At 38.3% G+C, this 13,559-nt stretch overlaps 2 protein-coding genes across 2 annotated transcripts in view; one reads left to right on the top strand and one right to left on the bottom strand.

Annotated features, from left to right (window-relative positions):
• The window catches only part of Bcl2l11 (BCL2 like 11), a 641,641-nt gene that overhangs the window by 104,596 nt on the left and 523,486 nt on the right, over positions 1-13,559 (bottom strand). The gene's annotated exons all lie outside the window — the stretch shown is intronic.
• Positions 1-13,559, top strand: part of Anapc1 (anaphase promoting complex subunit 1) — a 70,931-nt gene that overhangs the window by 21,540 nt on the left and 35,832 nt on the right. Inside the window, exons 17-25 of the mRNA XM_051183423.1 lie at positions 571-758; positions 3,518-3,592; positions 4,572-4,840; positions 5,666-5,757; positions 6,664-6,812; positions 10,481-10,559; positions 10,890-10,926; positions 11,523-11,593; positions 13,303-13,481. Of these exons, the coding sequence (XP_051039380.1) occupies positions 571-758; positions 3,518-3,592; positions 4,572-4,840; positions 5,666-5,757; positions 6,664-6,812; positions 10,481-10,559; positions 10,890-10,926; positions 11,523-11,593; positions 13,303-13,481 (1,139 nt within the window). The remainder of the gene's footprint in view (positions 1-570; positions 759-3,517; positions 3,593-4,571; positions 4,841-5,665; positions 5,758-6,663; positions 6,813-10,480; positions 10,560-10,889; positions 10,927-11,522; positions 11,594-13,302; positions 13,482-13,559) is intronic.

Below are 13,559 nucleotides of genomic sequence, written 5' to 3' on the forward strand. Positions count from 1 at the left end.
ATCATGTGGGAAGACATTGTAGAAATTAAAAGTTGCGGTTTTGGTTGATAGGAATGTTCCCTCATTGAGAACATCTTACAGTATCCCATAAGCATTCCTGTTGGTATGCTGTCCTGGATATGTATGTATCCTGTTGGATGTTGTATCTATCAAAGGGCTTAATCAGTATTTTGTGTAAATTTATTGGTGGAAAAAATTAGATATTTTTCACAAGTGAACATTATTGTTCAAGTTAGGACAGTTTTGAGAGTGAAAAGGGAACAGTTATTCATTGGAGCTGTGGTTATAAGTCAGGGATACCTCAGGCTATACAACTCACCTATTTCTAATCTAAAATTAGGGCTCTGACAGCTGTTCTTAGATCTCCCGTGAGCCCTGTTGAATTCAGTAGTTGGTTTAAAGTGATTAACATTGATGAGGTAATGTTTATGCCCAATTGGCTCCTCAATGACAATTCACTTTTCCTAGTGGCTGACCTTGACATAGTAACAATTTAAACCTTTTCATTTGAAAGGAGGAAAGAAGTGCATTTATAGGAAACATACTAAAATCATTGTTTTCTTTTAATAGTACAAACATGTCTGCAAGCAATTAAGTTCATCCTGCCAAAAGAAATAGCTGTTCAGATGCTTGTCAAGTGGTACAATGTTCACAGTGCTCCAGGAGGACCCAGTTACCACTCAGAATGGAGTTTATTTGTAATCTGTCTCTTGAACATGATGGGTTATAACACAGACCGCTTATCATGGACTCGAAGTGTAAGTAAATACAGTTGTTCTTTTCATTTATCCTTTATAAATGTAGTGCTTGCAGAACTACATAATGTGAGCGAACCTAACACATTTAGTAATAAGAATGCCTTAATTACGATGTTATATATGATGAACCAAATATTCAATAAGTTTTAAGTCTTTATAATGTGTTTAAACACATTTTACTTTCTTTTTTTAAATTAAGGTCTTTGAATTGACTACATTTCTGACTTTGCTTCCCGAATGCTTGGATTGTAGTCGTGTGTTACTAATGCCTGAATTTTGGTTATTTCTCAATTCATATTTGTAAAGTGACTACAGGTAGTACTCTTGGCCTAGTCAGTAGGTGAATCAGAAGTCCTAGACTTAAGCTTTGCTCATTTACAGTTTTTTAGTCTGAGAACACTGTTATTGCTGTAAAGTTCTATGCCTCACTCAGGCCTCCGAGTCATTTTTCTGCAGACCCTCACAGGTGATTGCAGACTCAGCAGCAGAGTGCCTTCAGTGTGGGTGTGTTTATTCCTTTAGAGACCACTCTCCAGACAGCCGTGCCTCGGGCGTGAAAAAATCACTACAGAATAAACTCAGCCTTTTGTCCCCACCTTTGTGTCTAGTAAATCCATTTTTTTTTTTTTTCTTAAATCTTCTTCATTATTCAAGTGTATTTTCTCACTGAGGAAGATTTGGAAAAGGGAGGAATAGCTGTTGTAGATGCTTTTAATCGTGCCTTTTACACAGAAATGATATTGATAGAAATTTTGTAAATCCTTAAAATTGTTTTACAGAACCCTTCCATTTTTATCATATTTAAACAAGTAGCTAATGTTTGGGCTTTATTAGATAAGTTTTCTTATGTAGTTGTGGCTGAGTGGTTAAGGGGATGGACCAGAAAAGTTTTATGATTTTGAGTAATTTACCAATTTTTTAAAACATAAATTACTAATCACATATCTAGTTATTTTTCAAGAAATAACTCTTTTAAAGAGATGGGTCTAGAAGTAGTGTCCAATCAACATTATTGTTAGTGTTGTTTAAAAGTGCCTGTTACCACATTGATTATTTGTGATGTTGTGACCCTTTGCTAGATTAAAGCAATTGTTTCTTACTTCTGTACAAATGGGAATGAGTTTCTTTTTTCAAGTACCCACTGGTCACTTAGGAATAAAGTATAACTCTTGAGGTTTTGGCTAGCTGTTTGTCACCATTTACTTGAATTTGTTTCCTTCTGCAGCCTGCTAAAGTCAGGTCATGTTTGTCACTCCTGGCTTACACTCCTCTAGAGATTTCTATCTTCTTCAGGAGATAAGCCATGGACTTGCACTCTGCCTTGTCACCCACCCACCCTCTTGGACCTACCTATCTGTTCTCTTTGTGGTCCCTGCCAACTACTCTGACCTCTCTACTCTGTTCCCCAAGCTCTCCAAGTGTGTCCCATCGCCAGGGTTTTTCCAAGTGTGTCCCATTATCAGACTTTTCCCAAGTGTGTTCAGGTTTTGCGCTCTCTGTTCCCGTTACTGCAAATGCTTCTTTCTGACAAGGTATGCTTGGGCCACTGTTCCGTTGTCACTCCAGTAAGCTTCCCTGTCTGTTCTGTATGCAGTTGTTCCTTCTTTATTTGCCTGATTGGCCTTTTCTGTTAGCACATCTGTTAAGTATGTTTTTACTTATCTGTATGTGTGTGTCCTTCCTCTACTGAAATGAATTCTAGTGAGACAGCGAGTCCTGCTCAGTTTTGTTCACTTCTCTGTCCTGTGGCAGTAACTCAGGTGAATGCTGAGTGAGAATTTCTGAGTGAATGTCCTCAACACTTGTCTATTCAGTGTTTGATGGAATTGCCCTCTAGTTTACTTGAGAAAAATCCCTCAACAGAGCTGACTTTTAGTCTAAGTATTTGTAGTGCAGCCATTGCCTCCTCCTGTCTTTCTGCACTTCATCACAGCCAGTGAGAGGATTTTAAAATTATGACTAAGTACCCTTTGGCTTTTTGTTTTGTTTTATGTGTAGCTTCTTGCCAAAGAGTTTTGTACCTCTGTCTTGCAGAGAGTTACTGAAGTAGCTCATCCCACATTTTTCATGTGGTGGGAGGAATTAACACCCACCCTTTTGTAAAGAAAGATATGGTTCATGACTTTCACGTTGCATGGAAGAAAATCTGTTTAAAACAAACAAAACCACATGAATCCTATTATATGCCCAAGCTGGTCCTGAACTGTACCCAGCAACTCTCTTTAGTAACTAAAACTGTATGTACCACTTAGCTTGAAAGTCAATGTTAAAGCCATATTACTTTGACACATTAAATTTATGTGATCCTTTTTAGATCAAAGCTTGGGACAAAATGATCCTCAGTGGCCAGCAGGTTCCATGGCACTAATCTTTGCTTTGTCCAGATTTATTTTTTTCTTTTCATTTTTTATAACATGGCAGAGAGTCCTTCTGTGGTTTTTTTTTTTTTTTTTTTTTGGGGGGGGGGGGATGTTCTTTTGTGAGGATATAATTATTTGCAACTTCAGAGAAGAAGGGGAGAAAAAGAAATGGCCATTATTGTACCTACGCATCTAGGCACTGTACTGAATGCATTACACACACGATTTAGCTCCATAGTGACTATGGAGAGATTTATACCATATGTCCTGGTGAAAAGGAGTGTTAGTGACTGTCCTGTCTTCAGTTTCTGGATTAGCAGAACCGACAGAGTCCTTAAGCTGGTTAGTTAACAGAGACAGAGTCATGATTTTGTCTTCTTCTTTGGGGTTGTTTTTCAGTTTGACTTTGAAGGGTCACTTTCTCCAGTCATTGCACCCAAAAAAGCGAGGCCTTCTGATACCGGATCTGATGATGTAAGTATTGTTATGTTTTGCTAATGCTGCTGGTTTGTAGAGACTTGTACAGATGTCCCTAGTCCGATAGTCCTATCAATTTGTCAGTTTTCCCAGTACCTTTTGCTTTTTTTTTTTTTTTTATTTTGAAGGAGAGAATCTTATTATATTTTCTGTCATTTATTTACTTTTGTCTTTAACCATCATACAAAAATCAGTATGAATTATATATTTCTGTATGATTTCAGTGTAGGCTTGTGTACATATTGGTAATTGACCAACTATTTGCCAGCATTTACCCTTTTTATTTGTTTTTTTTTTTTTTATTTTTTTTTATTTTTTATTTTTTGAAGATAATGGTTTCTTTGTGTAGTCCTGGCTATCCTGGAACTTATCCTGTAAACCAGGTTGGCATTGAACTGAGAGATTCTCCTGCCTCTGCCTCCTGAGTACTGGGATTAAAGGCTTGTGCCATCACTGCCCAGCGGCATTTACTCTTTTATGTAGTATTTCTCTGGTTTATGCTTCAATGGTCCAGAGCACAGAATATTTACATACTGTCTGTTTGTGTCATTATCTTACAGAAAGTACTGACTTGAGTTCTTTGACCATATATTAGTTGTAGAATTTGATATAAATGAAATAGTATGATGATTATTCTAGTGTTCACCAAGTATCAGTTGTGTGTTATGTTTATTACCAAGGGGTGTGACTGTGTTGTAGTTTGCTTTGCCCTCTTTTCTGCTGATGAATGTAGTTTTTTTGTTTTGTTTTGTTTTTTTAAGAAGGTGCTTCTGGAGTCCAGAGATACCAGATCCCATGTAGTTGGAGTTACAAGTGGTTGTGAACCACCTAATGTGGGTGTTGGGAACCAGACTCAGGCCCTTTTGCAAAAGTAGTATGTACTCTTAGCTGATGAACTCCTGCAACCCCTTGCAGTTCTTTTTAATGACATTTCCAAGAAGCATAATGTAAATAATTACTGTCTCTTTATTCTTAGGACTGGGAATACTTACTGAATTCAGACTACCATCACAATGTCGAGTCTCATCTTCTGAATAAATCTTTATGTTTGGGTACTTTGGAAGTTTCGAGGGTGAAAGAAGATGATGTTTCACAGAACCTAAGTCTGGATTCTTCTACTCTTCTCTTTCCTCACATCCCGGCAATTTTCTTTGTTCTTCACCTTGTCTACGAAGAGCTCAAGTTGAATACTCTAATGGGAGAAGGAATTTGTTCCCTCATAGACCTGCTTGTTCAGTTAGCAAGGTAGATGTCATTAGAACACTACAAGAGGTCCTCGGAGGACTTGCTTTCTGTGATAGGTCAGAGGAAGCTCATTTAGAACAACTCCTGTCTACCTTTCTCAGTGAAAGGTGGCATTTCAGCCTCCTGATTAAGATGACTGCACATTCTCTGACTTCTCTGATCCTGAGGATTATGAACTACTTTTCTAAACTTGGCATGTTGATTTGATGATCCATTTCCCTAATGACATCATTGCTATCACAAATGCCATTTTGTAATTTAATTTTGAAACCCTGATTATGGCTTTCTGAGAGACATAGCACCTGTCTCTATATTTATGCCTAGCCTCAAACTTGTCATGCTCCTGTCTCATCCTTTTAACAGTTAGGATTTCCAGATGTGTGCTACCATGCCCTATATTTCCCACACATATTATTTAACCTTCAAACCTTGTAGTAGCCAGGAGTAGTGGCACATTCCTATAATTTCAGTGCCTGAAAGACTGGTAGAAATGTTGTGTCTGCGTGAGATCATTCTGTCTAAGGGGAAAAAAGCAAAACAACACCAAAAAATTAAGAAGCATCAGAGTGGGTTAGGTATTATGCCTTGGTTTTCTGGAAAAAAAAAAATACTGTGGTCTGTAGAGATTACTTGCTGATGATCACACAAGCAGTAAAGAACAGGAAGGAGCAGAGTCATACTCTTTCTCTAGTTTGACCTTCATGGAATTTGTGTAGAAAGAAGCTTGAGATATCCATGAAGATACTCCAGATTTGAGAACTTTCTCATAAACATGTTTTGTAAGTTGTAAAGTTGACTGAAGGAGGTATGCTCTTCCTGTTCTAGGGACTTAAAATTGGAGCCTTACTTGGATCACTACTACAGAGATTACCCAACTCTTGTCAAAACTACTGGACAAGTGTGTACAATTGATCAAGGTGAGTGTTGAAACCAGTGCGGGTGTTCTGAACAGTGGACAGGCATTTTGTTGTGTCTCTCAGGAAAGAGCAGAGGATAGATTCCTTTTTAGCCGAGTGATTTTTAAATTGGTAGCATTTGACCTCTTTGACCTCTGAGCTGATGTAAGCCATAACTTCTTTAGTGTGTAGTTAAAACTTTACCCATTCCAAAGCTTAAACAGCCTCTTGTGTCAGAAACACTATAACCTTGACCTGTGCTGTCCATTAGTAGGCAATGGTCATATATTTAGTTGCCTTTAATACAGTAAAAGTTTAGTTACTCAGTGCACTAGCCACATTTAAGATTCCCAGTAACCATATAGGGTAGTAGTTGCCATATTGGGCAGCACAAATGTAAACCACTTACACCACCACCGCTCCAGTCCAGACTGGAATTGAAGGGAACTCGAAGGGCAGAGCTCAATCTTTTGTTCCTTTGTTTTTCCATCTTTATAGAGCTAGGCAAAAATAAATAAATAAATAAATAAAAATAAAAATTACACACATGTGTGTGGAATTCAGAGCACAACTTTCTGAATTCGGTTCTCTCCTTCCACCGTGTATGTCCCAGGGATTGAACTCAGGTTGTTGGGTTTGGTGGCAGGTGCCTTTTACTGAGCCAGCCATCTGGCCAACTCTTGGCTATTTTTTTTTTTTTATATGGTTTGTAAATGACATTGTTAAATTTCTATTTAGAACAGAGTAAAATAGAAATAACTTAAATTTAGAAGTAATTTAATCAGCTATTTACCATAACAAAAATAATGATTCATTTGAATAATATTGGAAATATAATTCTTACAATTTGAAAGAACAAGTATTATGACAGTTTTTCTTTTTGTCTTATTTATATGTGCCTTTCTAAACATTTATGTAATTTTAAAGGTCAAATGGGATTTATGCATCATCCCTCATTTTTTACTTCTGAGCCGCCAAGTATTTATCAGTGGGTGAGTTCTTGTCTGAAGGGCGAAGGAATGCCACCCTATCCTTACCTCCCCGGGGTCTGCGAAAGGAGCAGGCTTGTGGTTTTGGTATGTATTTGAAATATTGACTGTCTTACTTAGTTTTATGTTTCTTTAAAATGTCATAATATAGAACACACAACATTCACATATATACACACAAATTATAGTAAAATTATAGTGTTTCTCTAATCCCATACAATTCTATAAATTTCAGTAGTTTCTTATAGTTACCATTTTAATTAGAATGTTGAACATTTGTGGCTCCTCTCCCCAAAATTACTCTTTTGAGACTTATCCAAGTTGTCATTCATGTCCCCAGATCCTGGCTTCTGTTGCTGACAGTGCCCTGCATTGCCGCCCGGTAGTTGTCTTATGTGATAGCTGGGTTGGTTCCAGGTTTTAGTGATTATAAATGCAGATACTCCAAAGGTCACACACAGACTTGTATGTGAACATAAGTTTTCATTTCCATAGGGTGAGTACAGAGGACTGGGATGATTGCTATATGCTAAGTATATACGTGGCTTTACAGAAATTGCTAACCGCTTTCCTGAGTAGCTATTTGTTTCACAGTGCCTCCAACAATGTTAAGAGAATGTTGCCTTGAATTCTTGTCAGCTGTTTGATACTTGTCCTTCCTTCTTAGTTTTTGTCAATTTGTTTGATAATGTATTTTCTCAATGTGCTTTTAAATTGAATTTTCTAGTGACTATGGTTATATTTAGAGGTTTCTGCCTGAGGAATTTTTGTCAAAATGTGATTTGCTGCTGCTGCCTCCTGCTTTGACTTTGTGTTATTTTCTGCCAGGAAAGCCTTTCTCTCTTGTTTTTTCACATAGCATCTTACCATGTAGACCAGGGTGGATTGGAACTGGTGATCTTGCCTCGGCATCCAGACTGCTGTGGTCCTAGGGCAATACCACCACCCCTGACTAATCATGCCCTAAGCTGAGGGACTTTTTATTCTTTGGATGTCCAGATCTTTGAACATTGGCTATTGCATCTGTGCTTTTGTCAAGTGTGTTGGCTGCTTTATTTCAGTCGGGACGTTGGGGACATTGTCTTGACTGTAGTAGTGTCACAGTGATTTAAAATTTGTTTGTGGTTCTCTTCTTTCATTACTATTCTTTTTAGAGTTTTATAATCTTTGCCTGTTTTATAGTTGATCTATGGTTATTAAAAGTCCTGCTGAAATATATTTTAAAGAAATATCTTTGTTTTTGGAATGTTGTTCATCTTGAATAGTTAATACAAACCTCAAAACATGCATATAGAACCAGAGGGCATTGGTAAAGTTGAGTTCCTTGGTGTTGAGGCCTGTTAGGGATCTTTCCAGAAATGGGGTCTTCCCAGGTGTAAAGCGACTCCTACTGCTTTTGTCCCCTCTCATGAAAGCTAGACAACTGTAAACATTCTCTGTTCTGTTCTGTTCTGCTTTATGTTTCACAGGGCTTTCTCGGTCTTCCATGGCTCCAGGAAGGCACGCACAGGCAACTCTGTGGTTTTTTGTTTTGTTTTTGTTTTTTTAATGCACATGTAATCATCACTGCCATTCTCCAAAATACTTTTGTTACCCCATCTTAGTTTCTTTTCCTGTTGCTGTGATAAAAGCCCTTGAGAAAAGCAAGTCCAGTTCATAGTCCATCCCTGAACGGAAGTCAGGGTGGCAGGAACCTGTAGCAGCTGGTCACATTACATCCACAATCCAGAACAGAAACCAATGGATTCATGCATATGTGCTTAGTTTGTGCTCTCATTTTATGTGGTCTGGGATCCTCTGCCGAGGGAATGGGCCCACCAAAAATTTCAACAGTTAACATAATCAAGATAATTCCTCAGGCATTTTCAAAGTCTAACCTTAATCTAGACAATTTTAAGTGTGCTCAAAGGCTTGCCTCCTAGGTGTTGAGTTGACTGTTACCTAGGCTTGCCTGGACCGTGCATTATTAATCAGTAATTTCTTATTCCTCTTCCCTTTGATCCCTGGTGACCTCTGTTGTGGTTCTGTGAATTTGCCTAGTTTATGTACCTCTTATTACATAGCTTATTGCTATAGCCCTTTGGGGTTTCTAGTGATTCATGGAGATACTTATAAATAAAGATATTATAGCCTCATGGTTGTTGTAACTCTTTCAAGACAGTTAAGTTTAAAATATGTGTGTGGTAATTTAATAGTGTAGTAGATGTGTCATCTTCCCCACACCTTTGTTGATCAGAGGCCTTATATTTTAATGAGTTACCTCCTGGGGCCGGAGAGATGGCTCAGTGGGTGAAGTGTGCCCTGTAAATATGACTAATTTGGATCCCCAGAATCCATGTAAAGCAGGATGCCATAATATATATCTGTAATCTCAGAGTGCCTCCAGGGAAATGGGAGGCAGAGATGGGAGGATCCCCTGAAGCTTATAGGCCTTGGTTTGCACAGCAGCGAGTGAGAGGCATGGTTAAGATTACTTGGCTGCTCTTCCAGAGGTCCTGTCACTAAGAACCCCTGCTACAAACAAGGTAGATGACAAGAACCAACATCTGAGTTTGTCCTCTGACCTTCACAAGTGTCCTGTGTCATGCATGTGTCCATACTCACACATGAGCATTTAATAGGAATATACATGCACCAAGCACACACTGTACAGAAGTAATTTTCTTGTGGGTAATCTTAAGTCAAAGACATGTTACTACTGTTAGGTACTACCAGGCTATGATCTGTAAGGCTAACTAAAAACATGATGAGGGTATGGAGCAGCTGAAACTGACTTTGCTCATGAGAATATAAGAATGCTCCAAAATTTTGTAAATTTTAACTTGTATTTACCATAACTCAAAGAAAATTTACTCTCTCTGATATACATAAAGACCTGCATGTGAAAGTATGATTCAGTTTTCTTATAACTGATGCAAACTGGGAACAACCTGTGTGTTCATTAATTTAAAAAGGTTTTTTGAAATCATTTATTTTGTGTGGGTCTTTTGCTTGCAAGTATCCTATGCACCATGCACAATGCAGTGCCTATGGAGACCAGAAGTCATTGGCTCCCCTGGGATTTGAGTTATAGAGAGTTGAGAGATACCATGTAGGTCCTGGGAATTGATCCTGGGTCCCCTGGAAGAGCACCCAGTGCTCCTAACCACTGAACCATCTCTCTAACCCATGTTCATCAGTTCTTGAATAGATGCACTAAGTTGGTACTGTAATGGATACTACTCAGCAATACAGGGGAATAGGCTGCTGATTGCAGCATAAAGAAGATGAATCTCATGCCTGTGCTATGTTGTAAAGTAGAACTAAGAAGAGTGTGCTGTGTGATCCCATACACATCATGCAGGACAGAGGGCTAGAGGGCAGGAGAGCAGATAAGTTATTTCTAACATTTGTGTAGGAGGATTGCTGATAGAACACAAGGGGTGTTTGAGGTATGGTGCAGCTTTTCTGTATTGAAAGCGGTAGTCACATGGTTATATAACATTTGTCTAGACTCATAGTGTTGTATACCTAAAGTGCATGAATCTTTCTTCCTTTACTTCATCTGGGTGTGGGGGTCACATTCTTTATAATCCTAGCACTAGGGAGTCAAAGACAGGGGGCTCAGTAGTAGTTCAAGGCCAGTTTCAGATTCATGGGGAGTTTGAGGCAACTCTGAGCTACATGAGACCTTCTTTCATAAACAAAAATAACCAAAAACAACTGAAAATTGAAAGTAAAAGAAAAAAGTAACAAATTTCTTTTTTCTTCTGCAGAGTGTTGCACTCTACATCCTTGGTGATGAGAGTTGTGTTTCTGATGAAGCTTCCCAGTATTTGTCCAAAGTAACCTTAAGTAAGTTGTTACAGTGTTTGGCTCCCCCAAACAGATGTTAAAATGTTGATAAATGCTTGTCTTAGAAATGCATCTTACCTCTATTCAGTCTGCATCCACAACTGAATTTCAGATACCAGGTTACTCAAAGTCTGACAAGCCTGGCGTCTATTCTCAGTGTAGCTGTATAGGCTTGTTATTCTGAAGGAAACAACTGTCTGTTTCAGCTTGCTACCCTACTGCTTGCTTTATTATTTTTAAGGAGTTTTTGGTTAGTGAATTTTTACTATATTCTGCATGTTGTTTACCAGGATGTCTATCAAAATAAAGTTTCCATTTGTTGCTTTTCAGCCCCACAAAAACCACAAGCAGAACAAGAAGAAAACAGGTAATTTGTTTCTGATTGTGTTTTTATATTTAAAATTGTAAGCAATGTTAAGTGTGTGTTTTAATGTTCTTTTTTCTTTCTCATATATATATATATGTATGTATGTATGTATGTATATATATACATATATAATTATTATTTCTTATTTTACACATTGATCCCAGTTCCCCCCTCCCTCCTACCTATTCCCCCCATCTCTTCACTCCACAGGGAGGGTGATGTCTTCTAGGAGGGATCATCAAAATCTGTTAAGTCATTTGGAGTAGAGACTAGGCCCTCCCTCCTGCCTCTAGGCTAAGGGAGTATCCCTCCATGGGGAATGTGCCATGGTTCCACTGTCAGAGGTCTGTAGACTGCCCAGGCCTTCTAACTGAGACCCATGTTCAGGGAGGGGGTCTGGGTCAGTCCAATGCTCATTTCCCAGCTATCAGTCTGGGGCCCATTAGCTCCTTGTTCAGGTCATCTGTCTCTGTGGGTTTCTGTAGCCTGCGTTTTGACTTTTCTTGTCACTCCTCCCTCTCTGCAGCTGGATTCCAGGAGTTCAGCTCAGTGTTTAGCTGTGTTTAATGTTCTTTTGTTTTTTTTATTCTCCCTAGGTTTACTTTCCGTCATTCTTCTTCCGTTTCTAGTCTAGCAGAAAAATTGGTTGTCTGGATGACTAGTGTGGGTAAGTGCTGTTTTGTTATCACAGGACTGTGTTGTTGCTGGACTAGGTCCTGTGGACTTGGGAGCCATGAGGAGAGAGGCTCTGGTTTTCTGTAAAGGCTGAAGATGAACTGAGATATTGTTCATCAAGTTGAGCTTCCACAACTTTAGAAAAGTAGATGGGACACCAGCCTGTTCTATCTTAGGGCATTAGCCATCTTTGTTTTCATTTCCTGTTGATGATCACTTGAGGCTATAGCTTTGCAAATTCGTCTCAGAATGACAAACTTTAGTTAATGTACATCCAAATATGAAACATTTCTGAGACTTTAATCTCACCCTGGCATCGTTTAAGGTCAATTGTGTAAGCACTTCAGAGAGTTCTCTCAAATAGTAAAGGGCAGAGATTTTAGGCACTGTGATGAGTGAATGCTCAGCTAACAAGAAGGAAGGAAAATTAATTCTTTGTTTCTTGTTCCATATGCCCTTGCTCCTAGGTTTAAGTGTAGTAAAATTATTTGTTTAAAAAAGTAAGTGGACAAAGGCAACAACAAAAAGCAAAAAGTTACCCATGGCAGAAGTGGTGGTGAATGCTTTTAATCACAGTTCTCAGGAGGCAGAGGCAAGCAGATGCCTGAGATTGAGGCCAGCCTTATCTACATAGTCAGTTCCAGGCCAGCCAAGGCTGCATAGTAAGACTGTTTCTTGCTGGGGGAAAAATAGTACTGAAATGAGTATATAACAAAAATTGAGACTGTTCTACAAATTTAGTACCTGAAAAAAATACTTCAATGATGTCATAGGTGTTTCTTGATTTTCTTTTTCTTTTTCTTTTTTTCTTTTTACCCAGAGGTATTTTCTCAGTGAAGGTTTTCAGTTCTTTTTGTGTGTCTTGTTGAAAACTAACAGCAGTTGTCTTACAGTATATAATAGGGTGAGTAAATGAAAAATATTGGATGAATTCTGTCCATTATATATATCATCACTTAATATCTAATAAAAGTGTCCCTATATAAGGAAATTGTTTTGCTTTAATAATTGATTAACTTTTATATCATAAATAATGGACAATATTGTGAAGTTTATAACATTTCTAGAAAATAAATTTGAATTGGTCTTAGCATTACAAGTATTTTAAGTATAAAATGTACTGAACATAAAAAAAGAGTGTGTGAAATGTATATATAGAGGATAATGCTAAAGTGAATTTGGCTCCTTGTCACCAGCCTTTAAAACAGATTGTGACTGTTTAACTGTCTACTGCCACTCACCTCCCTATGTGAGACCTCTGCCTTGCTTTTCTCCATTAGTTATCTTTATATTTTGCTTAGGAATGTATGTTTGAGTGCTTTGTGTATGTACATACAAGTACTATATTCACCTGAGCTGATTCATAAGTCATTTGTTGAAGACAGACAATGGGACTTGCCTCACTCCCCTTTCTCACCCCATAATGAACCAAAGTTGCTGCTTAATACTTCTGCTCTGATATCTTTGTGCAGTGTTCTTTGTGGCTGTGGTGGGCAAGAGGAGTGGAGGTATCTTCATGCCAACTCCCAAAGTAATGGTGTCAGTTTGCAGCACTGTTAGTTGTGGTGAGAGTTACTGCTGTTGTACTTGCCAGCTCTGAGTATTAGCTGACTTCATTGTTTGTTGACTAATTAGTTAGAGAATGGTTAGTTAAGTGGCAGATCTAACTGAAAAGCATCTCTCCCTTTGTTTCACTCCAAGGATTCACTTTAAGAGATTTGGAGACTCTTCCCTTTGGAATTGCTCTTCCCATCAGAGATGCAATATACCACTGTCGGGAGCAGCCTGATTCAGACTGGTCAGAAGCTGTCTGCCTCTTAATTGGACGTCAGGATCTTTCCAAGCAAGCTTGTGAAGGAAATTTACCCAGAGGCAAATCTGTGAGTATTTGGAAGTTCAGTTTTACCCTCAGATAAAGTCAAAGTAGAAACTGTATTCATTTCCCTTTTGTACCTTTA

This window comes from Phodopus roborovskii, unplaced genomic scaffold (assembly GCF_943737965.1).
Source record: "Phodopus roborovskii unplaced genomic scaffold, PHOROB, whole genome shotgun sequence".
NCBI lineage: Eukaryota > Metazoa > Chordata > Mammalia > Rodentia > Cricetidae > Phodopus > Phodopus roborovskii.